Source organism: Talpa occidentalis, unplaced genomic scaffold, assembly GCF_014898055.3.
Source record: "Talpa occidentalis isolate TD23 unplaced genomic scaffold, MPIMG_talOcc4v2.1 talOcc4.5, whole genome shotgun sequence".
Lineage (NCBI taxonomy): Eukaryota > Metazoa > Chordata > Mammalia > Eulipotyphla > Talpidae > Talpa > Talpa occidentalis.
The window spans coordinates 21,897,105-21,923,629 of NW_023604861.1; the positions used below are offsets into that span (position 1 = coordinate 21,897,105).

The following is a 26,525-nucleotide window of genomic DNA, read 5'->3' on the forward strand; positions in this document are numbered from 1 at the left end:
ATATTGGATGAGGGTTCCAAATATTTAAAGTTTAGTTGTCGAAATCATCTTTTGACTGTTTTCCTGTACCTACAAAAATGTATTTGATGACACTTTGTGGGTATACTTACCTAATGCTGAATCAGAATTAAGATATATTTATTCTAAAGGCCTAATATAATTCAAACAAAATAACAATTCAACAAAATGGTTTCTCTTAGAAGCAAAATTTTATACATTTCCAACTTAAAGCAAAATAAAAATCACATTTCGGTTCAACAGTAGTTCAAAGGGCAGCAAAATTTAATTTAAATTTTATTTTTATATTCCCCATACAATTACAACCCCCTTATTTTGACCCCAAGCCCTCCTTTCCCCGCCCCCCATAGAGTATGTCTGGTTCATAGTTGTTTGTTGATTTTGATATTTTCTTTCTTATATTCTTTTTCCTGGTCCCTTATTTAAGTTTTCTAGATTCCTGCTATGAGTGAGACCATCCAGTATTTTTCTTTCTGGCTTATTTTGCTGAGCATGATCCTTTCCAGCTCCATCCATGTTGATGCAAATTGCATGTGCTTGTCTTTTTTGAATGCTGAGTAATATTCCATGGTGTATATGTACCACATCTTCTTGATCCAGTCATCTATTTTTGGGCATTTGGGCTGTTTCCAAAGCTTAGCTATTGTAAACAGTGCTGCTATAAACATAGGGGTGCAGGTGCTCTTTGGAATTGATGTTTCTGTGTCCTTTGGGTAAATACCTAGGAGTGGAATTGCTAGATCATATGGAAGCCCTATGTTTAGTAGGTCAAGAAATCTCCACACACAGCTCTCCATAGTGGTTGGACAAAGGGCAGCAAAATTTAATTGGCAAATTCCTGACTGGCCATGTTTTGCTTTCCCAGCTACCATTTGAAAGTATGTCCTTAAATCCTTTCAGAATTTCTTAATTTATTGATAACTGTAGGAACAATGAAGAATCTTGAATTATTTTAATCATAACTATTAGAATCTTGCTTTGAAAGTTACATGTAGAGATGTCATTTGTCTTTGCTATAGAACCAGGTTTCGTGACTTAACAGTTAACACAAACCTGACACAAAAGTTTTTGTTACCCCATTGCAGGAAATACAGAATACAATTTTCTCTGAGCAGTTTGTCTAAGGATCTGGTAGAAGTTGGCCAATTTTAGCACTAGATGGTGGTAGAGTAAAAATCCAAGGTTTTTTGTGACATTCTGAGGGCAACTAGCAGATTGAAGGGGCAAATTTAAATAGAAACATTTAGGCACTGTTAACATAGGAGGCTAAATGGTAGGCAATGAAAGAAAGGACTTTCTGTAGTTGAGGAAAACTTTACTTCTGTGCAATAGGCAGAATAGTGCAGTCTTTCTCAACCTATCTGTGTTAGCTTTTTTGGCTTTTTATTTTCAGACTATTGAAGTGCCTTTTTTGAAAAAGGCAATAGAAACATAGATAAGGTCATTAAAATGCAAGTCCCCATCTTTTAGTAGATTCAACAGAAACAAAATTACTCAAACAAGTTGCTTTAAAAGTTTCTAAATGCTTCCTATAACCTGTACTTACCTCCTTGCAGACCTGTAACATGGTTTTAGTAACATTAGATGCAGTACTGGTCTAAGTACACTACTCAAAGTAAACTAAACTAGGGCCTCCCCGGTGGCGCAGCGGTTGAGCGCTGGGTTGAGAAGCTGCCCGCAGCCTCTGCAGTGCCGGTTCGATCCCCGGCTGCTCCCCAGCCACGGGAGGAGGGTCCCACATGGTGCGCAGACCTCTCCTGCCGCCCGCTGCTCCCCTCAGCAGTGTACTTCGGTCCTTCTGCCTGCTCTGCTCCCCACTCTGGCTCTGGTGAATTCTCTCACCCTCCCGCGCTTCTGACTGTACCCAGTGCATGTATAAACAAAACAAACAAACAAATAAATAAATAAATAAAGCATGCCTCTATTAAAAAAAAAAAAAAAGTAAACTAAAAACCTGTTTGAAAGTACATCTCAGTAAGACAGCAGAACCTAGTTCAAAATGTGACTCCATTATCACTAGCTGGGTAGCCATGGACAGGTCACAGCTAAGAACCCCATTTTACTCATTTGGATCAGGTGAACAATTATCTGTGCTCTCAGGAGGCATGGAAATGGAAGTTGAAACTGAACAACATAATTAGTACATTTATTTATTAAACGTGGGTGGTTTTCTCTCAACTCTGCTTCATCATCTTGCTGACTGATGTTTTTTTCCTGAATAGAAAGAATGTTTTCAGCTATTATCACCCACTTAGTGGACCTTGAAACTACTTCATGGTTGTAGGCAAAGCCCAGCTCCTGGGAGATTCTTGACAAGAAACTGTCCCCTCAGCAACTGTACCCTCTTCCACTAGCTGGCAGCTTTAGTGGGCAGAGGACGGGAGGACTACATGAAGGAGTAAGAGGTCATCATCCACCCAGCCATATCTGCAGCCAACTCCATGCCCCATGTTGGCAGAGGCACTATGCTGTCAGCTCACAGTCCAGGGGATTATCACGAAACCTAGGAAAGTTTGACATGTAAACTACACTAGGTAAGGTAAAGGACAGCAGTTTGTTCTTTGATTAGTAGCTTCCATTTATTGTGATCTTACTATGCCAAACATACATAGCTTTGATTTTTACAACAATCTCGAGAGATGATCATCTTAAAATAATGAAACTAAGGTTTAGAGATAACAAGTTGCTTAAATCACAGGTTGTCAGTTATTAGCTAGTTCCAAGATGCTAGCCAGAAACTTGTGCTCTTTAACAGTGTATTTAGCACAGTTGGAAGCACAACCACACCTGTCTTTAAGGTAAATTGAATAGAACAAAATCAAAACTACTAGACCTGTTGTAAAGGCAGGACATGGCACAGGTGCAGGTTCTCTGATCCCATGCAGACCGGGTAAAGGAGGAGTCAGAGTCCTCAGTGGTTTTGCAGGTCTTTTATTGGGGTTCACCAGGCATATGGCAGGCAGGGGTGCTGGCTGGGGGGCTGGGAGGCTGGCAGGCCTCCCAGCCCCCAGCAAGTCTTTACTCTATCTGGGCTATCTGGCGTTCTCTGCTTCTGCGTCGGCTTCTCCTTCAAGTTCTGCTGCTGCTGGCTGGGGCTGCTGGCGTCCCCCCCGTGACGCCGCCCTTAAAAGCACAGTCTTAGCTCAGCTGAATCCCATCTACCTATGCCCACACCCTACTCCAGGTGCCCGCCATCAGGCATGCATTCAGGACAAGGATCCATCATCTATCCTGATGGTGGAAGGGCAGAAAAGCCTGATATTTTCTTTACCCTACACCTGTTTACAAAAGTTATAAAAGCTGTAAAGTCACCTTATACCTATAATTACTGTAACAGAAAAACTAGCTGTCACCATGAAAATGTCAGTGAAGTTATTTTTAAAATCTTGATATACCAATTTAAAAAGACTTAGTCCAAAGAGGCTATATATCTGATATAAGTATTCATTTTAACAAAAAGCTTGGAGGTTTATAGCAAAACCACTTGACATACTTACTTTGGCCAATACAATGAGTTTCAGCTTCTTTCCAAGCAGAAAGTCCTGTCTGCCCATGTGCATTCTAGGTCTCTTCCCCAAGGAAGAAAGGCCTAAGAAGTTCACAAATGTGAAAATACTCCCTGAAAAACCAATATGCTGGTGCATGGAGACAAAAAAGCAGTATAATTAAGATTTTATAAACCAGAACGTGTTTTGTTTCTGGCAGGTAAGGGGATTTCTTCATATGTTATTCTAATAAAAGGGAATTTCATAGGCAAAAGCCAATACTCAAAATTATAAAACAAATAGAACTGTCTATGAATAATCACTGCATCAAAAATTTGTAAGAGACTAAGCAGAAATTCTTTAGTTGACAAATGAGGCTTGAAGGGGTAATAAAATTTTTTTATGGCTAAAGCAAGAGTCTTATTTCCTATTGGTCCAAAGATAGATGTTTCATTTCCCAAATAAGCAGGTTCTCCACTGTAAAGAAATATTCTTGTGTAATTGGTTTCTATCTTCTTGAACTCTGCTCCAAGATCAGCCAACTTCTTATACGTCCTTAGCACAAATCGGGAACAGTCGTAGGATTCAAACCATGTCTCCGCCCCTGTTTCTGTGCTGGCTTGGACAGTCCAAGTTTCATAATAAATCCCTGTTTCATTGTCCCATTTTACCCACTTAGCCATTTTGTTAAATATGTTTCCTAGTTGGAAAAAAAAAGACAAAAGACACGACTTTGAACATCAAAGTTAATCATGCTAATTTTAAGTAAAATGATCTAATCTGATGAGAGTCATGAGTGCTTGAATGAACAATAGCTCCTGGATTTCCAAACCCACCTCTTACAATAGGAATCTAAGCTGAGCCCTTTATTCCAGTCTTCAAGGCAGGTTTTTCTGAATTGTAAACAATGGGTGTATAAAGAGGAGTCTTACATATTTATTATCATTTAAGCTATGGTCAAGCAAAATTGTACATATGCATGAGCCCTCTTTCTCCACTCTATTTAATGAGTCCTAGAGTCAAAAAACAGAATGAAAGCAAGGGAAAAATTGTGAAAGAGAAAAAAGTGGGAAAAGACAGAACAAGAATTGAAGAGGGTAAAATGCAGAGCTTTTCCGTCACAAGGCATGGTGCACAGTGGCTGCCTGTGAACAGCAACCCTATAAAGTTGGCTTACTAAAATTGTGAGAGGGAGCAGCACACCCATACACCTTGACTACTTGATATCCCCCCCATCCTTTTTATTTTTTTAACTGTCAGCTGTGTGACTGTGCTTACAACCTTCCCAGCCACTGCATAATTTCTTTCATCATGAGTCAACTAAACTGGAAATGTTTCTTGCCAAGCTCAGGGACTATGCAGATTCCAGGAAGGCTAACTCCTTTTACCTTGTAGCAGAGAGGGGAAATCTCTCAAAATGTTAACAAAATACTATATTCTCCACGGTTACATCCTTTGCAGAGCATTTATAATACCTATTTTAGAAGCTGGCTCCAAAATTTCACTTTGTCACTGGTTTAAACCTCTCTTACTACAACTTTAATCCATAAAATGAATACTTTATATCCTATAAGATGAATAGACTGGCTGCCTTTATCAATTTTGTGTTATTAAAGTTGTGGAATAATAAGTCCTGTTTTCTTAGAACTGGGGGTACTATTAATGTTCTTCAACTTTGAAAAGCCACTGCTATAATTAAGAGAAAAGAATACTTCAAAACACTATTTTATGATATGTAAAAAAAAAAAAAAGGCAATGAACAGGATTAATCACAAGGCAGATGGCTAACTTAGAAGATTTAAGTACTGGCATATTATAACTTATAGAAAACAGTAATCACTTGTTCAAATGATCATACACTGATGTCAAGAGGAAGAAGTTTCAAATAATGAGGTACGTGGAAATGGTGGAAGAAGAGATGCAAACTGGCCTGGAATGAAAGAAAGAACAGCTGTTTATTTGACTGAGCATTGTTAAATGTACTGTTGGAATGTTTGGGGGGGGGGGCACCAATTAGACAGTAGGAAGAAAAATTAGAAAATATCTTGGCGTATAGATTCCATTTAAAAGACACCAATTGCATTCCTGTTTCTTTGACCTTAAGGGATAGGTAAATCACACTATCTGGTTGAGCCTCAGTTTCTTATTTGCAAAGGAAGAGTCTCTTGTCCTCCCCACTCAACTATGTATGAGTTGACAGACACCAAAATGTTCTGTAAAGAGCCTTCCAAGTGAAAAGCAGGATAATTTCCTCAAGTCATCAGGTCCTGTTACCCCACAGGGTAATTCTTATCACAGAGTACTTTCATTTCAGATGATTCCACTTTGGGGGGAACAACAATTTATTATATAGAGCTCTATAAATAATACGGGCAAGCACCCTACCTCGAAAATGTAATGGTGGTACCACCCCATTCTACTACAAGGCAATGAGTTAATAAGGAAAATGACCAATGGTCATGTAACCAGGTTCTGAATAAGTTCTGCCAAAGTCCTTTTCTTACCAACAATACAACACATTGCAGCAAAGTTCCAACTGTTACTTTCTAGTATATACAAAAGATAGAAAAATCTCAGTGATTAAAATACTTAAATTGCTCAAGGGGCTTAAAATGCACAATATCACATGTTTGGGGAGGTGGTGTAGCAAATGGTTAAGAAAATGGTCAATAGATTTGACTGCTAGAATTCCCCCTAGTTTACTGACTTTAACTTCTTTGTCTCAGTTTCCCCCTCTGTAAAATGGGGACATAACGGTAACGATGCCAGGTGTTATATGATAAATAATGTCACACATTAATGTATGCACAACACTGCCAGGCCCTGGTAAGTCCACACGAATGGAAGCTGCTATCTGTTGACATAAAAACATTTTAATTTATCATCACATGTCTTTGAAATTCCCTATGTAGTTAACAGGCTCTTCAGTCAAATATCTTTTCAGGCAGTATGGATTTCCCTCCACTGTTTTATTTAGAAATTCCAATTTAATTGTACTAAGTATTTCATCATTTCATTCATTTTTACCATGGGAATAAAGCAGGAGATAAGCTACTCATTGTCTATAGGTGAACTTTTTTTTTTTTTTTAAGATTTATTTATTTATTTATGCAAGCACTGGGTACAGTCAGAAGCGCGGGAGGGTGAGAGAATTCACCAGAGCCAGAGCGGGAAGCAGAGCAGGCAGAAGGACCGAAGTACACTGCTGAGGGGAGCAGCGGGCGGCAGGAGAGGTCTGCGTGCCATGCAGGACCCTCCTCCAGTGGCCGGGGAGCAGCCGGGGATCGAACCGGCGCTGCAGAGGCTGCGGGCAGCTTCGCAACCTGGCGCTCAACCACTGCGCCACCGGGGAGGCCTATAATTGAACTTCTGCATGAGTAATAGTTTCAATCACAGGTTAGTGGGTTAAGCAGCATATTTTATAAATGACCTCTAGAAAGTAGAACATTCGTGAAATGCCTCAATGAGAGTAATTAATTTCTTTCCTTCCAATAGCGGGACACAATCATCAAATACTGCCATGTTTTTGAAACTCACCTGATATGGTTGCTACGAGCACTAATGTTCCATTTTCCTTCCAGTGAATATCATCAATTCCTTCATAAAAGCAGGCAGCCCCTTGATTACACCAGAAAGGGGCATTCATCTCAGGTCGGAGATGGGGAAATGTGCAGTTTCCAAGTTGAAAAAGTTCATACCATTCCATCGTGTAGTTTTTGCCAGTTAAAGTACTCCTGAATCCAATGGCATCATGCATAACTTTCTGTGTAAAGACCATACATGTATGAAAGCATTTTATAAAGTAACTCTTGGTCCAGAACCACAGAGAGAGAATGTCTATCAAGTAGAAAAACTGCTCGGCTATTCCTCTTCCACTTTGCTATTTTTTTACCCCCTTTCATTAATTTTTAATTTTTTTTTTACATTGCTGTTCCTTTTTGTACAGTATTTGATTTCTCCCCTCAGGTGTAGTCCCCGTAAATATACCACCACCCCATCACCTGTCACCATGTTGCTGTTCTGGTGTCCACTCTGTCCAAACTCCAGATCATCCTCTCTGTTTTTGGCCATTGAGCTCAGATAGGAAGGATACACGCTATGTGGACATGTTCATAATTTCATTCACTTGGAATATGAGAAGCCTCCACGCCACAGGCTCAGGAAGGAAATCAGTGTATCTCAGCAGGTGATGAGAAGCTCACATGGGAGCCAGCCTAAGACAAGTATACACAATCGGGCCTGGAAATGCAGAAGGCTTTCCTGCCTGCCTTGCGCCTTCCTCAGAGTCCTTCCTTTCTTATTTTCCAGGAGCTGGGTTTCCAGATTTGGGTTCATATTCATAATATTAAAAGGTATTAAAGTGATTGCATTGGTTACTGATGAGATCACAAAACTTGAAAATGTTCTTGACTACTCATTTTAAATATTCTAAGAACCTTAATAAACATGATCTAAAATCAGCCATTTGAACGGTGATTATTTCCTCAAATTCACCTAGTAATCAAATAATTTGATTAATCAAAGAGCAAGATGTACTCTTACCAAGTGTCCCAGGAGGCCTCCATATTTGAATTCCCATACTGGAGCTTGTAGCCGAAAAACTTCAATGACATCATCACCTTTCATAACTGGGATAGAAGAACCAGTTGGACAGAAAGTGTATTTAGCTTGACAATAAGGATCTGTGTCTGGACGGAAGGTAAAGCGCCTAATAAAGAAAAAGAAACCAACAACTTGGATCTTAACAGGAACTTGATTCTTATACATTTTAGAATCCAGATTTTCATTTCACTGTTTTCAGAGAAAACATTGAAAGCTCAGCCCATAATGTATAATATATATCTTATTTGTTACCTCGTGGAGAAAACGCAATGATGTCTTTAATAGCAAAGGATACACTAAAACACTGTTAAATGCTTGCTTCCTAGTTTGCTGCTCCCATTGTGAGAGTTTTGAAGGAGTTGTATTTTAAAATGTTTACAGTTCCAGAATTTGGAATAGTAGACAAATATTTACTGAATAAATATTTTTCATATTTAATCTCACAATCACAATTCAGATTATTCAAAGATAGATAGGATTAAGTAACATATTTCCTGTGTTCTTAAGAGTTAACCAACATTTCCTGAACCAATATTTAATGATCTACTCTATGTAGGCCACTCCACCAGGCAATAGGGAAACAAAAATTAAAAAGCTGTTCCCTTTCTCAAGTTGGTTAGGGTAAGGGCTGGGAAGACAGTAACCATGTGATAAAAGTACAATGTGGTAAATGCTAAACTAGAGAAAAATACAAAATCTGATGGGCACAAAGGAGCGAGAAATAATGCTTATCCAGTAATAGGATAGGTGGAGTGAGGAAGGCAAAGAAAGATGGCCCAGATTTCAATAATAATTTAGAAGAAGAGAAAAATGAAGTACTGTAAGTTAAGCATGCCACTTTGGAAGAGTCTCAAGTAGGTAAATAAACCTGGAATTTAGGCTTCAAGGCAGAACAGGTAGGAGGACCTGGCATTTTGCACTAATACAGGGAACAGCACCCCCTGGTGCTGTTATAGAACCCTGGGGAAGGGCTGAGCCGGGGACTGAGTTTAAAGGATTTTAAGAAGATTTTATATGGCTGAATTTGCTATAAAATATACCTTGTTTTATGAATTAGGATGGGAAGCGGTATCAAAGAAAAGAAGAAAAAAGAAAAAGGGTAGCCTGAGGAAGCCACAGCAATAGGGCCAAATGGGGAAATGCAGTTGAATTCACTTCAACAGACACTTGCTGGTCACCTTCTGTATTTGGCATAGAGATGATGCTGAGAAAAGTAAGAATCCTAGATTCCCTAATATCCAAGATCTGTTGTTTTATAGTCCTTATACAGCAACAAAAATTTCTATTTTAATAAAGTTAACAAACTTGCTGTTGGAAGGTAATAACTACTTTCTGAAAAGTTTATGGCACTACCAGACTTAAGTATATTTTCCCGTTTACCTAGTTCAAAAAAAACACAGTAACTACATCCAGGTTTCATTGGCCCACAACAAAATCTATTTTAAGTCAAAGGTAATTTCAAAAGCATAATTTAAGTGTGAACTGAAAGTTAAATTTTATTAATCTCACTTGAGGGAGGTAAGTAGAAGGGAGTACTTAAAACCTCTAGACAATCACTGAGAAGTACTCTGCCCTGATCTTAAACCAAGTAGTTCTGGATTCACAATCTCTTCTGTGGGTTTTGAATATTTAACCTTTACTTCTTAGGGACATTTTAATAAACGTTTTCAAGAAAACCAGCTTCAACACCAAACTTCTTTTTTCCATCAATCAAAACAAGGAAGAGAGCAAACCGTTCAGGGCGTGGAATACACGAACTGTCCGCTGTGAAGATGTGGCATTTACTAGATTTAATTCTCCCTACTTCTGTTTTTCTGACCCAGTAAGTGCAGGTGCAGAGAACACTGAGCAACTTCCCCAAGATCACAAGGCCAGTGATGGTGGAAGCTGACTTCATCTGCCGCAGTCAGAACCATAACCTGGCTCCTGACGACTGCATCATCCAGCCTCCCAACACAATAATATGTTGTCATCCAACAGGAGTTTGCATTTAAAAAAAATTTCTGGCCTCTGTGAATCCTGCCCGATGTTAACACCATGTTTTCTCTCTGTTTCGCCATCTCGGACAGTTTCAGGCCATGTAATACTCTTCTAGGTCAAAGGTTCAAATCACCTTCACAGATTCGCAGCCCAGATCCTCGGCTGAGGGTCAGCGACCTACCTCCAGGCTGAACAAAGTGGACAAACCCGGTCACCCACCTTCCGGGGTGCCCGGACTGCGGGTGAGGGGGATTCCCAGCGCCCCGGCCTTTGCTGCTAAAATTGGGAAGTCCCGGCAAACCAAGGCCAGCTCGTCCATTTGCAAACTGTGCCAGAGTTGACACTCCCAAGCAATGACTGCTATTCAAAGTCATCTACTGGATCTAAAAGTCCTACCATAACGTGACATCACACCTTCCCTTCCATGATTCCGGGCTGCCCCGAGTCTAGGTCACCACCACAGGCTCAGGTGTCCCGAGGAGAGGAAGGCAGGTGCGGCAGGCGCGCATCGCGCGCTGTCAACTCGGCTCCCGCGCTGTCCACCTGGCTCGCTCCGGCGCCAGAGCGTCGCCGCGCGCGACCGAGACACAAGCCGCGGGGCGCGCGCCCGCGCCCTCTCCCCGCACCCCTCCCGCGCCCCACCCCGCCAACCCCCCCGCACACACTCACTTGTAGGGCACCGGCCACTGGCGCCGGGAGGGGCCGCCCTCCGCCGCCGCCAGCCAGAGCACCACCAAGGCCCAGCGCCAGGGCGCGCGCCCCGGGGCCGCGCCCGGCCGCCCCGCGACCCCCGGGCCCGCGCGCCCCGCCCGCGCCATGAGGCGGCCCCGGCTGCTGCGGCGCCCCCGGAGTCCCGCGAGCGCAGGGCCCGCGAGCCGCGCATGCGCGGAGCCGCCGCCCCGCCCCGCGCGCGCCCCGCGCTCGCGCCGCCCGCGGTCCCGCCCCTGCCGGGCGCGCCTCCGGGGCTCGGGCCGCGCGCTGGGGGCGCCCCCTGCGCCTCGGAGCCGGCGCCCGCTCGCTCTTCCCCGCCGCGGCGCCCTGCTGCCCGCGGACATAGCCGGCCCCGCCTCGGGCCTCCCTCTCAGGTAACCCTGAGCTCTGGCTTCACGCCCGGTGTAAAGGCAACCCCTTTTTTGGAGCGTCCTCTGACGTCCCCCAGCCTCCACCCCCCAAATCCAAAATTCCAGCGGGTGGCAGGCGGCTCTCGCTCTGGCCCGGCGCTCACGCTAGGAGGTGCCAAGTATTTGCAAGAGCGGGGTTTATAGCTGGGGGGTGCAGCGAGGAAGACAGCAGTGGGGTGGTGACCAGTCCTCGCCCCATGAAGTCCGTGATGAGAACCGGGGTCCACACTGACAGTATGTGGTCCGAGGCACTGCTCCCAGCGCTCTGAATCACCCCCTCATCTGTGGCCACCCCCCAGCCCCTATCTTGTTTGCATTTACACTTGAGTGAGGAGGACGTTTCTACTTCGACGCTCTCCTCTGGCCTTTAACTTCTTCGAGGAAGCCATAGGGTGCCCCACCCCCGCTTTGGAGGGGGCACGCGTGGCCTGCCATGCTGTTACGCGCAAACGTTGATGTACGTTTGTAAATAGTGCTTTGAAGGCAGCTCATCTCTTGTTTTACACGACAGCAGCTTGCAGAGTCCTTAGACCAGGTTGGTCCAGCACTTTTACCACAACACCAGCGGACCATCGTTATATATAAACGTGTTGGAATAATTGGCTGTTCCCCACCCCCCCCATTACTCCCCACCCCCCACCACAGCAGGAGAGATGGGAGAGTCACTGGCTTCCATCAGCCCTCAGGAGGTTGGGGCGATCCCCCTTCACCCCCCGCCCCCCCACACACACACACACTCACAGACCTTAGCTCACTTGCTGCACCAGGATGGGAGTTTCTGACAGGGCCCCATTTAAACGCAATGTGCGCAATTTTTTTTTTTTTTTTTTTATAGAGGCATGTTTTATTTATTTATTTATTTGTTTGTTCATTTGTTTTGTTTATACATGCACTGGGTACAGTCAGAAGCGCGGGAGGGTGAGAGAATTCACCAGAGCCAGAGCGGGGAGCAGAACAGGCAGAAGGACCGAAGTACACTGCTGAGGGGAGCAGCGGGTGGCAGGAGAGGTCTGCGCACCATGTGGGACCCTCCTCTGGTGGCCGGGGAGCAGCCGGGGATCGAACCGGCGCCGCAGAGGCTGCGGGCAGCTTCGCAACCCAGCGCTCTACCGCTGCGCCACCGGGGAGGCCCCGCAATTTTTTTTTGTAGTTGTGGCATCTTGTTGACATCGAATATGACTTTGATAATAAATACCAGTTCCTGAAAAAAAAATAAAAAAAATAAACACCCACTTAACGAAGGGTTTGGGTGCTCTGGCCCTAGCTCTCCCTGCACCAGCACTCACCAAGGCTAAGCTGGCTTCTCCAAAGACCCGCCCAAAGGGAAGAATGCAGCCTAGCCATGAAAGCTGAAGTGCAGTGTCCGATTTGAAAAGCATGGCAGGATTGCAAGTGGGCTTGCCCTTGAGTGTCACTTGAAACCAATCAAAATAAACAGCTCTCGGCGCGCAGACCTCTCCTGCCGCCCGCTGCTCCCCTCAGCAGTGTGCTTCGGTCCTGCTGCCTGCTCTGCTCCCCGCTCTGGCTCTGGTGAATTCTCTCACCCTCCCACGCTTCTGACTGTACCCAGTGCATGTATAAACAAACAAACAAACAAACAAACAAATAAATAAATAAAACATGCCTCTATAAAAAAAATTAAAAAAAAAATAAACAGCTCTCTAATGCGACATTATAGTTTTGAAACCATACACTAGGGGGCCACAGTGGAACTTCACATCTAGCTCAGGACTTAGCAGTTACCAAAACCAGTCTCAAGTGGATGCTGGTCGGAGGTGGGGAGCTTCTGAGGAAGGGTGGAGTTTAGCTGAGGCTTCAGTGAGCAGCGTTTTGGTAAAGTCTAGACTAGCAGTCAGTGTCAGGTGTAGACTGCAAAGTAGACCCAGGATTCTATTTGCTTGGAAACGATGAAGTCAAAATAGACATGTCTAGAAATCCTCTAGTGGATGTTGTGTTCTAGGGTTGTGAAGGTTGTAAATTAAGACTGCTTTTCTCAGTCAAGTGACTGATCTTCAGGCAAAGGTGGAATTTTTCATGTTTAGCAATATAATCTCAAACAGTAAATCTCTCTAAGTCTTTTATTTTAGAGAACAAATTTTCTCAGTGGGAAAGCAGGAGGTTGTTATGACATTACAGCTCTGTTGTATTTTGGGAGAAATACTGTTTTCTGTGGCTGGCTTTATCTGTATTTTATGCAAGGCTCAGGAATGACAGGGCAGATTTTTGCACTTACAATCCTGTTTTTAAAAGATTGTTTTATTCATTAAAAACATTATTCTGAGCAAGGGTTTTTCATCAGGCTGCCAAAATGATCCATGGCACACAAAACAAATCAGCCCATGCCATGGACTGATTTTCCACAGTAATTTTAATGCAAGAGGTTTAACAGTATCTTGATGTTAACCAATATATTAACAGTTCCCCCTGGAAAAGTTTATGAAACTGCAGTACACTTACCTGTTTTATAAATACTTAACTGGTTTAATCAACACTGTGCTGTGAGCAGAAACAGACTAGCATCAAGGATTTGACACAGCTGATATTTACTTCCAGTCACCCTGTTAGGGGAAAAGGATGTCCTAAAGCTAATTCCATACAGGCTTTGTGGACTCCACCCCCACCCCAGGCCAAAGCCAAAGACACTGGGAACTCCAAATCCCATCACCATCAAAGGGAAGGTGGCTGGGACCTGAGGGTGGGGTTAAGCAGCCAAGTTGGTATAAAGGCAGACACGTGGGCTTTGGGGGTTCCCCCATTTTGGCTCTACACGAGCTAGCAGCTTTCGGCCAGCTCTGAGAGTGACTTTGGGTTTTCCAGGTCGGCGGATCCGGTAGGACGCATTAAAAACTTTATTTCCCTATTTTCTCCCTGAGTTGTACATTTTCCTTATTTCCTTTTCCCTTGTAAATAAACCTTTTGCAGAACCTTTTGTGTGTGCCTGTAGTGGAGTATTAGTAAGTCCCTTTTAAGCGCGCGGGTGAGGACCCACAGCCAGGAACCCGTTCAATATCGGGGCTGTCCTATAACAACCCTATGGGAAAAAAAATGCTACTTCCTACTTTCAGATTGAGAAATGTACACACAGAGATCTTGAGTCACCTTCCCAATATCACAACAGCTGATCCCCAGCAGTCAGATCCAGAACCTACTCCTACCACTCTCTTACCCTTTTCAAGTTCACTGTTAGGTTCCTCTTCCTCCTCCTCCACCAATGTGGGAGGGATACACAGATGTTTTCACAAGCACCTCAGCTTTCCCCTGCCTGTTGTTTCCATCCTCTTTGACACGTGCATCACTGAGGGTCTTAAGCTATGTGAATATCCTACTGGTCTAGGACTAGACTCAGGTCAGGAGTTTGCTGTTTTCCAGCCTAGCTTATGACCAGCTTGCTACTTCCAGGCTAAAGAAGCTGTGGATACTCTACTTTATTTGGCATCTAGCACACAAGAAGGGCTTATTGAGTTATTGTTGGAGGAAGTGGAAGGCTAATAATTTTTAAGATCTAATAAGGGAAGTAAAGATGTAATTGATGGAGGTGGCAGCTTTTACCTTTTCATAATAAATAATAAAACTTTATTTTTTTTCAAATCTGTACAATGCAGAAGTAACTCAAGGAGCACCTAGTTAAACAATGTAACTACATTCTTTGCTATTTCTTTCCTGGGATTATAAAGGACAACTAGGCTACATATATGGAGATTTAGACTTTTAAAATTTTCGCTACATTTGTGAATGCATCCTAGATCAGACTGTCTTAACTGCCCTTAATACAGCCCGCCCTGTTTCTGGACCTCAAATTCTCTTTTCAAGTGCCTTAAGAAATTACCTGTCGTCACCTCAGATGCAGGTGAAGGAGGTGTGATGAGGTGCCGCCTTCAGTCTTCCCTGCCAGCTTTGGAATGGTGAAAAAGCCTAAGGCACATACTTAAAAATGTTTCTTTTTAAATGTTAAGAAGTATTGTGTATCAATATTGATATTTTCTTTTGAAATAAGTTGCCGGGGGGTCCAGCTAAAGATAGAATTCATGTTTTAAAGATAATTTTTCCTTTTTATTAAGATTTATTTATGCATACAAGAACTGGGGTACAGGCCAGAGGTGTGGGGGGTGAGAGGATTCGCCAGAGACAGTGGGGAGCAGAACAGCTGGATCAACTGAAATACACTGCTGAGGGGAGCAGGGAGCAAGACAGGAGAGGTCTGCCATGCCATCTGGGCAGCTCCCTGGCCAGGATCGAACTCGTGCTGCAGTGGCTGCGGATAGGTTCATAGATTGCGTCTTAACCCCTTGCACCACCAGGGAGGCCCTAAAGATAATTTTCAAATAAAAGTTACAACTTGATAAAACGGCTTAAGGCTCCCTGGCACGTGTTCTCTTCTTTCCCAGCACAAAGGATACAATGGCTGCAGCCTCTGCATTTCCTCTGCGGAAGTTTCAGCGGGTGGGTCTAAAGTACCACCCACTGGAGACTCAGGGCCCCACACCCCTTCCAGCCGGGCTGCCCGCGGGGCGCTGCGCACAGCCCTCATTGGCCGCGAGGGGGCGCGCGAGTGCAGCGCGCTGCCGCGGGATCCTGCAGCGAGCCTCAGCGGTCCTGGGCCCCGGGCTGGCGGCTGCGGCTTTTGCAGCGCCCCGGGGTGCAAGGCGCTTCTGCGGGCTGGAGCTTTTGAGGCTGGGAAGCTAAGTACCAGTAGCCTCTTTTCTTCAGGCGCGTCATCTTCTCTGGACAGCATGAGGAATGGTGGACAGAAGCTTCGGAAGTCATTTTCCTTCCCCGGGTTTTGCTTCTTTGTAACTTTATTATTTTTTTTAAGATTTATTTATTTATGCAATAACTGGGGTACAGGCCAGAGGCACGGGAGGATGGGAGGATTCACCAGAGACAGAGCGGGGAGCAGAACAGGCAGACAGACGGAAGACACTGCCGAGGGGAGCAGCGGGCGAGGCAGGAGAGGTGTGCTGAGCCAGGTGGGTTGCTCCCTGGCCGGCCAGAATCCAACCGCGCTGCGGAGGCTACGGACAGCTTCACAGTGCTGCGGTCACCCCGCTGCGCCACCACCCGGGAGGCCCTTCTTTGTAATGTTAAACTATGCAACAACTTTCCCTCCACCAGCTGGTCTTGGTCTCCTCCTACTGAACTGCGCTTTTCTTTGGGCATAAGGGGATATCTGGGGATGTCTGTCATCCAAGCCTGTAAGCAGGGGAGAGGCCGTTGTGGTTCACCCTTTACCTGCCAGAGCCTGAGACGTACCATTGGGTTACCCCTTGGCCAGAAACGTGTTTTGGGTTTGGCTTTGCTTTTTTGCAGTAAAATATTCATAATAGATTGTACCATCTTACCATTTTTAAGTGCACAGGTATTAAGTTCATACACACTCTTATTCAACCACACCACTCTCCATTTCCACAACTTTTTTCTCATCCTAAAACCCAAGTGATTCCCTGAGAGATAAGAGCCTTAAAGGCATTTCTTGTTATATTGATAAGGTGACTTTTGGAATGCTTGTAAGGATGTACTGATTGTCAGAGAACCAGTTACAGCCATCAGAGAGGGTTGGGAACTGAAGTTTCCACCCTTCCGACCTTTGGGAAGGAGAGAAAGGATGATGGCTCATTGAGTCACTATGGCTGGTGATTGAATCAGGCATACCTAAGTACAGATGTAGATGTCTCCTTAAAAACCCAAAAGGATGAGGTAGGGAGTGCTTATAAGTTGGTGAGCACTTGGAGGTTTGGGGAAGTTGCCCCCTGGGTAAGAGCTTAGAAGCTTCCAACGCTTATCCCATACTAAATTCCTCATCCATCTGGCTGTTCCTGAGTTACATCCTTTTATAACAAACCAGGATCCTAGTCCTGTGAGCCCCTGTAGCAGATAGAGCCTAAGAAGGTTGAAACCTATCTGTAGCCGGTTGGTTAGAAGCACAGGTGGGACTAGCATCTGAATCTTGACGAACTGAGCCCTGGGGTATGAGGTGTGATACTATCTCCGGGTAAATAGTCAGAATTGAGCCAGCTTGTGTCTGAGAATTGCTTTTTGGTATGGGAGGAAAAGCCACATACTGGAATTGACTGCCGATTATTACTATTATGCAATAGCGACACTTCTCCATTTCCTTCTCTCCTGGCCCCTGGTAACCCTCTATTCTACTTACTGTCTCTGTAAATTTGGCTACTCTAAGTACCTCTTGTAAGTGGAACCATGTACTATTTGGGCCCTTGTGGCTGACTTATTTCATTTGGCATAATGTCTTCAAGCTTCATCCATGTTTTAGTATGTGTCAGGCTGTCCTTTTTAAAGAGGGAATGAGATTCCATTGTATGCATATACATTTTTTAATCCACATTTGGTGGGTGTTTGGGTTATTTTCACCTTTTGACTGCAGTGAATAATGCTGTTATGAACATTGATGTACAAGTATCCGTTGAGTGCCTGCTTTGCTTTTAATTATTTTGGGTACAGGCCTGTTAGTGGAATTGTTGGAGCATATGGTAATTCTATGGTTTCCCTTTTTTGCAGAACCAGCACACTGATTTCCGCAGTAACTACACCATTCTTTTTAATAATGCTTTAAGATATACTACTCATTAATCCTTACTGTAGGACTTGACATCTGAAGTCAGAAGACATTCCTAATCCTGAGGAATTCCTATTTTTTTTTTTATTTTAAATCTTTTCTTTTTTTTTTCTAAAGATTTATTCATTTATTTATACAAGCACTGGGTACAGTCAGAAGCGCGGGAGGGTGAGAGAATTCACCAGAGCCAGAGCAGAACAGGCAGACCAACGAAGTACACTGCTGAGGGGAGCAGCGGGTGGCAGGAGAGGTCTGCACGCCCCGTGGGACCCTCTCCTGGCGGCCGGGGATCGAACCGGTGCTGCAGAGGCTGCGGGCAGCTTCGCAGCCCAGCGCTCAACCGCTGCACCACCGGGGAGGCCCGGAATTCCTATTCTTGAGGGGCTTGCTGAATTTCTCTAGGAGGAAAAATGCCTTGCTCCACATCATTTCTAGTTAATGCAAAGCTAGACATAGAAGCCAAGTCTCTTGTCTCTACAACTTAGTAAAGGAAACCATTTAAACCCAGTGCCTGGGGCCTCCTCGGTGGCGCAGCGGTTGAGCGCTGGGTTGCGAGGCTGCCCGCAGCCTCTGCAGCGCCGGTTCGATCCCCGGCTGCTCCCCGGCCACGGGAGGAGGGTCCCACATGGCGCGCGGACCTCTCCTGCCGCCCGTTGCTCCCCTCAGCAGTGTACTTCAGTCCTTCTGCCTGATCTGCTCCCCGCTCTGGCTCTGGTGAATTCTCTCACCCTCCAGCGCTTCTGACTGTACCCAGTGCTTGTATAAATAAATCTTTAAAATAAATAAATAAATAAACCCAGTGCCTGTTTAATTTGAAGGATATTAAAATTAAAATGACCATTTTTTGTATTTGTTCAATAGTAATTATTGATTTCCTAATGGGAGAAAGACAACATCCTACAATGTTTTAATGAGTCTACGTCTCTCTCCTTGAGGTGAAGTCTGGTGGAGACAAAGGAACTTGCTTATTCAGTGCAACAAATGCCTTAGAACTTAGATAGTTTCCAAGGAAGTGTTGAATGTGCATTTCACCATCATCTTCACATCCACCTTGGGCAGGTGAGAGTCAATCTGTTTCTAGAATTACTGATTTAAAACCCAATTCACATTTCTTTGCCCTTCAAAATGCCCTTCTTGCCCTTAATTATATCCACTACTAATCAGTGGATACAATTCCTATCACAGATAACTGTTATATATATATAAAACTACATATATGCATACCTATTAATGCATGTGTGTATACAAACGTGTATGTGTATGTATATGTATATGTGTATTTGATATATACATATATATCACAGATGGGAGATATTTTTAAGATAATTTTATGAAATCCAAAATATGGAAAAAGAACATTAAGAATGTTAATATTTATTTTTGTCAAATACAAAGTTTAGAACTAAGAGGTATAGACTCGTGATCTTGAACTTGCTAACCCTGATGACACCCTACCAGAGACTCAGAGGACACTTGACTCAGACCAGTTTTGTCCACTTCCACAGAGGACCTGAGATTTGAGGGTAGAGCAGAAGTCAGTGAAGAAGATATGACTTAAAAACATCCCGCCCCCAAATATACAGGTGCCTCCTCCACCTTTCTTCCTTGCCTCTCAATCCTGCTGGGTCCCCAGATCACTGCCATGGAAGGATCCAAGCGCTGAGGGTGGGAGGACTGGAGCAGTCCCCTCCCCACCAGGAGTCTCTGATGGCAGACTGTGGCTGTCAAAGCAGAGCTTCTGGGGCCAGAAGTGTGGACGTGTCAAGTGATGGCTTCCAAATGGTCTGCTTTGGGTTCTGGCATCAATGCCTCTTGGAATTGAACTCAGAATTCTGATGTGGTAAGTTTTATCTCACTTTCTTTAGATCCGTGGTTGCCAACCGTGATAAATAGAATCAGCTGTGGAGAGCTTAAGACCTACCAATGCCCAGGCTGTCATTTGGCTCCCAGAGGCTCCTATTTAACTGACCCATTTGGGCCCCACGTAATTCTAATATGCAGTGGGTTTTGAGAACCACTTCTTCAGAAAGATTTCAGGGAGTGATTTAATCAATTTTCCCATAGTTTTGAGCCCTGTATGTTCTTATCTATAAAATTAGATCATCTTTCTATCTCTTTAAAAAGCACATGTATATTTTTTCATTATGCATGTGTGTGTTCATATTTGAAACCAACCATTTTTGGTTCCATTTCCTTTTGGAAACTAATTTATGGCTTTATTTTTTTACCCTCTGGAAGTCCCCTGGTTTCTCCCTGTGGTTGAGCTGTAATATTTGTAGATGGTGTTGGCCCTGAAGGCATACAGAATTGCTGTGGTCTTCTGATTTTCCTTTCTGGTTTAGACTCTGAGATTGATTTACTTGATTGTTTTCATACAGGCGATGACATCATTTGTTTCTCTTTCTATTTTTGAAGGTGAAGATATTTGCTCCTAATGCCGAGCAGATGCACATCATTAATCACTTGAAAGGGAGCCCAACAGAAGAGAAGAGAAATGTGCTGGAGGAAAGTGCCAGAAAAACCCATGGGGACATACGCAATTTGGCAGAGCTGAACTTGAGCGAGCTTGATGCTGTCATTATACCTGGTGAGTTAGCTGAAAGCTGTGAGGCCAACTGTTCATTTTAATTAATGCTCACTGACTTTAAACCCTTCTTCCTGAGCAAGTGATGCAGGCTTGCCTCCATTTTGAACCCTTCTGTTCCAGGCTCTAGGTCTGTGGTTCTCAAACTTTGTTACACCCAAGGGTCACTTGGGGAACTTTGCTTTCTAGCCCCACACTCCCACATCAGAGGCCAGTTACATCAGAACTTCTGGGGGTGGAAACAGACATTAATGGTTCCTGACACTCTCCAGGTGATGACACTGGGCAGTGAGGTTGGCAAAGCAGTGCTCAGGTCTAGTGCCACCGTGGTTTCTACCTGGCTGCACCAGAAATCCCCTGGTGGACTTCAAAGTCATCAATGTCTATGTCCCTATGAACTGGATTTTAGAATTTGTTTAAATTCCCAGATGATTCTTATATGCAGACAAATTTAGGAATGAATGAATGACTTGTCTCTCGCTTTCATGGGTGTCTTAATCACCTGGAGATCTTGTTACACTGCAGATTCACACTTAGCGCCCGGGTGACAGGTAACACATGACAAGCAGTCCACATTTTGAGGCCTCAACACTCTAGAAATCACAGTGGAGGTTTGCCTATCTCTGGACCTTTTCAGTGCAGGAAAATGAAAAATGAAATTCATGCCATTTGCAGCAACATGGATGGAACTGGAAGGGCTTATACCCAGTGAAATAAGCCTGAAGGAGAGAGATTCCAGTTGGTGTCACTTGTATGTTGTAAGGGTAGGAATGGACACAGGGCAGGTTTTCTATGATCCAGCAGATTGGGCAAAGGAGTCCTCAGTGGTTTTTTTTTTTTTTTTTTTTTTTTTAAAATGTTAGGTTTTATTTTTTTTTTTTAATAGAGGCATGCTTTATTTATTTATTTATTTGTTCGTTCGTTTTTGTTTATACAAGCACTGGGTACAGTCAGAAGCGCGGGAGGGCGAGAGAATTCACCAGAGCCAGAGCGGGGAGCAGAGCAGGCAGAAGGACCGAAGTACACTGCTGAGGGGAGCAGCGGGCGGCAGGAGAGGTCTGCGCGCCATGTGGGACCCTCCTCCAGTGGCCTGGGAGCAGCCGGGGATCGAACCGGCGCTGCAGAGGCCGCAGGCAGCTTCGCAACCCAGCGCTCAACCGCTGCGCCACCGGGGAGGCCCCTCAGTGGTTTTTGCAGGCTTTTATTGGGGTTTACCCAGTACACAGCAGGCAAGGGTGCTGGGGGGCCGGGAGGCTGGCAGTTTTCCCAGCCCCCAGCAAGTCTTCACTCTACCTGGGCTCGCCGGCCTTCTCTGCTTCTCTCTCAGCTTCTCTTTCCGCTTCTACTGGCGTCCCCGTGACGCCGCCCTTAAAAGCACAGTCTCAGCCCAGGTGAATCCCATCCACCTATGCCCACACCCTACTCCAGGTGCCCGCCATCAGGCATGCACTCAGGACCGCAAGGATCCATCATCTATCCTGATGGTGGGAGGGCAGAAAAGCCTGACATTTTTCCTTACCCTGCATATGTAGAACAGAAAAAACCAAAGTGTCAGGCAAATACAACCTTTAAGATCAGCCCTTGAAAACTAACCAGAGATCTTGGGCTTTCAGAGGGGGAGGGGAGGCAAGACATGTTGGTGGGGTGGGGAGAAGAACACAGTGGGCTGTGTGGAGGATGTGCCTGCTGAGGTGGTGGGAAAGCTCTGGTGACCACACCTGAGAGGGAAAGTCCTTTACTGTCAACACACTCTCAAGGATGTAAAATACTGGTACTTCAATACAATATTTTTTTAAAAAAAGAATGATTTAGAAAAATAAAAGATTGATTTAAAAATTCATCATCTTAGTTTTGGCTTCATTTTATTTAACTCCCTTCATAAGGAATTGTGTGTTAGGTATTTTTTTTTTCAAACTAAACAGTGAAAATTGGTTTTATTTTAAAAGTTCACAAAATCCTTAAGCATTTTGGATGCAATCTAGAGATTTTCCACAGTGAGAATCAGAAATTACTGTTTTATTATCACGAGTATGTTGCTTGTGGACACTATAGATAGGTACATAAATAGACTGCTCACTGGCATTTTACATAGAAAGTTTTCCAGGTACCTGTTGCTGAAATTTAGGGGCTCAAACAATAATTTATCACCTTTTCCAGTTCTGCAGGTTGATTTGGCTTAGCTGGACGGGGCTTGAGATTTCTCGTATAGTTGCGGTCAGGTTGTGGCTGGGGCTGCCGCATCTGAAGGCTTGACTGACTGAAGGCACCATAATGGTATCTGGTGCCTGGTCTGTGATTGACAGAAACCGTTGCAGTCTGGCCATGCAATAGTTCGGGCTCCTCAAACTCCCTACGTGTCAGAGTGGTTGAGTTCCTTACTTGAGAGCTGACATCATCCAAACAAGCCTGCAGAAGACTTAGACTCTCCTCTCATGGTCAGTTTCAAAGTCCTGGGGTCTCTTATGCTGTGCTCTATGGTCAGGAGTAAGACCAGAATCAAGAAGAGGAGACGAGGAGAGGGTGTGTCTCCTGGGAGGCTTGGGCTTGGAGCACCATCTTCAGAGATCTGCTCCACATTGGGTGCAAAATATAAACTTAGAGGGGCTTCCCTGGTGGCTCATGGAGTCAAGCACCACACGATGAAGCAATCCACAGCCCCTGCAGCACGAGTTCAATCCCCAGCCAGGAAGTTACCCATGTGGCGCAGCAGACCTCTCCTGTCTCGCCCGCTGCTCCCCTCAGCAGTGTATTTCAGTCAGTCTGCCTGTTCTGTTCCCCATCTGTCTCTGGTGAATCCTCTCACCCCCTGCCCCTATGGCCTGTACCCCAGTTCTTGTATGCATAAATAAATAAATCTTAAAAAAAATAAAATATAAACTTAAATATCCACAAAACCCCAGAGAGAAAGAGAGGGCATGAGGAAGATTAGGTTTATTTGAGCTGCTGGTATTTTGAGGATTTACTCTTTTGTTTCATTGCAAATGGCATTTCCCTGAAACAACTTTGTAAAGATTATTGGTCTCATGCTGAAATTAGTGTTTTCACCTCAATAAGAGACCAGGAAAAAGACTAATCAATACAAAGTAAAAATCAAAATCAAAAGCAACTATAAACCAGAGACACGAAGTGGGGGGAGAGGGGTGGAGAAAGGAAGGACTAGAGTCAAAATAAGGGGGAGGTGCAATTGCATGGGGAATATAACCAAAATGAAAATGCATACATTGTGCAAAGATGAAAAAAGATGTAAGAATTATATAAAATAAAATACTTAAATTAAAAAAAAATTAGTGTTTTCACATCTGAGGCAGTATTACTTGTAAATCAATCTAGAATTTATTACTGCTAATAAAAAATCTTTTATTCTAGCACATAAAGACAAACTTTTTAAAGAGAAATGAAGTTATCTCAAATGCCTTATTAAGTATATAATTTTACTTTGTATCAAACTTAAAATATCTTTGAAATATTGGTCATGATGAGTATCCCAACTTGTGTCCTCAGATTTTCATAATGTAGATGAAAAGTGTTTTTCATTTTTTTATTATTATAATGAAAGCAATAACAGAAACCTTTTGTGTCTGTAAAGTCCACCTCTTATAAGGTTATGCTGAAGTTATATAAAATCTCGTGTTTTTTTGGGCATGTATTTTAGTATTTGGCTCAAAAAATCTCTGAGCAACTTTGCCAAATATAGCTTGCCATACTGACTTTTAAAAACAAAGTTAAGGAATTAAAATAAATGTCAACTCCAGAGGAGCCATAGAAATGCTATTTTTACTTTCAAATCATGTTATTGCGCTTAAGCACCTTAATTCCTTGCTTAAGAATTCATTGTTTTTAGATTCTTCTTGTCAGCTGCCTGAAGTCATCCCGGCTCCTGTGTCTTTGCAGGTGGTTTTGGGGTGGCTGAGAATTGCGCTGCTGACAATTCTGTAAAGGACTCTTCAGCCTTCCACTGTGCTAAGAAGCCCATCAGCTGGTGCTGCCTCCCTGTGCTGGCAACTGAACCTTCCTGCCTGTGAAGTCACAGTGGGACAGCATGATAATGTGGATGGAAGGGAAGAAACGGATGAACAGCTTCCTGCCAGGTATGCGTTCCTGTTTTCCTTCCTCTGGATGAATATAAATGTGACTGCTTTCTGATCACTTAATAGTCTTTCCTTATGGGGCTTCGTATTTGGTGATTGGCACAAGGCTGGTGGTGGAGATGGTAGGGGATGGTAGTTTAAGGTGATAAGAGCAGATGGCTTTGAATCATAGGGAAGATATACTCTTTCAAAATGCATTGGCCTGCTGTGGAAGGAAAAATTTCAATATAGCAATTGTCTTGGGTGATATCATTCAACTGTATGGATCAAACTGTGCTTGCTTTAATTATTTTCTATTGATCCTCACAGATAGCCTTCATTTCTCTTACTAACTGAATATTTAAATGAAACCTCGTGTTGGAACAGATTTCTAAAGTGCACAGTGCCTGTGAGCTTTTGTTCTAAGTGTTACCGTGTTGGAGAGGCCAATGCCAGCTGATAATTTTAACTCTCTTCACAGTCATGCTGTCAGGTGCCTGAGAAACATTTTCCCCCACTCGGTTAGATCTTTTTTTTCTGATAGATCTTTTTTTCTGATAGGTTTGTTGGTGCGGGTAGTCTCAGCTGTGATGAAACCTAGAAACGTCTGCGGGTTGGTACGGAAGCTGCTGGGACCCCACCAACGTGGCATTTTGATAGAACAGGGAAAATGGTGGGGGATGATCTATAAGGTATTTGAAAGTGGTGCTTTAATCACACTATTCAGAAAAAAATTGTTCATGCAAAAATATTTTAGCTCCAATCAAATGAATTATATGCTTTATCACTTAGTAATAGGTATGTCCATTGTTGCCTTAACTCAAAGATTAAATAATCATCCTTGAATCAGTCAGATATGCATGGTTTCTAGCAAAGCACACTGTCATTTTAGCTTTCATTTTTTGAGTCAGAAGCAACTCTCCCATGCCATGTTTTCAAAAGATGGGCCCCAGGCTATTCCAAAGACTTTTCCTGAAACTCTAGGTTGATTCCTATCTCTGTACCAACAGTAACCGTGGGTTGACTTGTTTTTAATAATTACAACTAAAAGCTGGAAGAATTTTTTTAAGGGAGATGATATCAATGTTGATTTTTTTCATTTACAATTGAACTAGATGACTAAACTAATTTTCACTATTTCTGTGAAGGGACTTACTCTGTATTTTAAGATTCAGATAAATCATGCCACTTAAAAACAACTTTCTATGTGTCATAAATTCTTTTGGTGTGCTATAAAGCTGTCAACTGCTGGGCAGACAGGCTTTAGCAAGAACCAGCATAGATGTCTTTCAAACACTCATCTGCTTCAAATGTCACTTTCTGTGAACTATTCCTTCGCTATTTTTTTTTTAAATGCAGGGCAGGTGATAGGAAGAATGGAACAATTTTACTAATGAGTGAGAACAAACTGAAGTGCTGGGTAGATTTCACAGTGGTGAGAGGAAACCACACATGTTTGTACCTGCACACCCATGCACACCTCTGCTGGAAGGAAAAACACCTTGTTCTGATGTCGCCCCTTCGGTTCCATATAGCTTTATTCTGTGCGAGGAAATCCTGCTGGAATTCAAAAGGCAGCTACAATTTTTTGGTGCCATAAGCCTTTGGTTGTCATAGGTTATTTTGGGGCTCAGGAAGAAGGAAAATCTATTAATTCTACTTAAGGCAGGCTCACATGCATTGGACTTTCCTGGCCCGGGAATCCAACTCAAACTCCAGAAACTCACATTCCCATCAGGGAGGAATGAAGACACGCAACTGGCCCAGAATAGTGCCCGGTGTTTTCTCATCCTGTTTATTTTGCTTGTCTTTCTACTCACATTAGATTGTAAGGTTGCCTTTGTAAGGGGTTTTTGCCTGTTTTGCTCAGTGTTCTGTCACTTACACCAAGATTGTCCTCTGGCACACATTAAGCCTTCAGTACACACTTGTTGAATTGGACAACCTACCATTTACCCAGCATCCCCGAAGAGGTCCCCTTATGCTTGAGTTTATCACCGACCTCAAAGTACTCCCAGATATCATAGGGGCTTCTCTGCTGTGATCTCTTGTGTAGATAAAGCTTTCTAAGTGAAGTTGCTATAAAATACAATT

At 43.6% G+C, this 26,525-nt stretch overlaps 1 protein-coding gene and 1 long non-coding RNA gene across 3 annotated transcripts; one reads left to right on the forward strand and one right to left on the reverse strand.

The window, feature by feature from the left end:
* Window positions 1–1,953: 1,953 nt before the first annotated feature.
* Window positions 1,954–10,903, reverse strand: CLN5 (CLN5 intracellular trafficking protein). Of its 2 annotated transcripts, XR_005128601.2 has the most exons (5): window positions 10,755–10,903; window positions 8,046–8,211; window positions 7,041–7,266; window positions 3,297–4,203; window positions 1,956–2,851 (listed from the first exon to the last, which is right to left on the reverse strand). XR_005128601.2 is itself a non-coding variant. In XM_037528898.2 (4 exons), exons 1-4 carry the CDS (start codon window positions 10,901–10,903, stop codon window positions 3,692–3,694), a joined length of 1,053 nt encoding a protein of 350 aa, XP_037384795.1. In that variant the 3' UTR covers window positions 1,954–3,691. The 2 variants fall into 2 exon arrangements, 1 of the variants encoding a protein (XP_037384795.1); XM_037528898.2 differs by having other exon boundaries at window positions 1,954–4,203.
* A 3,070-nt stretch (window positions 10,904–13,973) lies between these two features.
* On the forward strand, window positions 13,974–19,351 carry LOC129146893 (uncharacterized). Its single transcript, XR_008554247.1, has 3 exons — window positions 13,974–14,036; window positions 18,716–18,839; window positions 19,286–19,351. It is a non-coding gene; the product is annotated as an uncharacterized LOC129146893 (long non-coding RNA).
* The last annotated feature ends 7,174 nt before the right edge of the window (window positions 19,352–26,525 follow it).

What these genes read in the sequence shown, in the direction of transcription:
- CLN5 (XM_037528898.2), bottom strand. Translation starts at nt 10,903, where the DNA reads ATGGCGCGGGCGGGGCGCGCGGGCCCGGGGGTCGCGGGGCGGCCGGGC. An exon ending in CAGTGGCCGGTGCCCTACAA is followed by an intron (nt 8,212 to 10,754) that starts GTGAGTGTGTGC and finishes TTTCTTTATTAG; the next exon opens with GCGCTTTACCTTCCGTCCAG. An exon ending in GCTCGTAGCAACCATATCAG is followed by an intron (nt 4,204 to 7,040) that starts GTGAGTTTCAAA and finishes TTTTCCAACTAG; the next exon opens with GAAACATATTTAACAAAATG.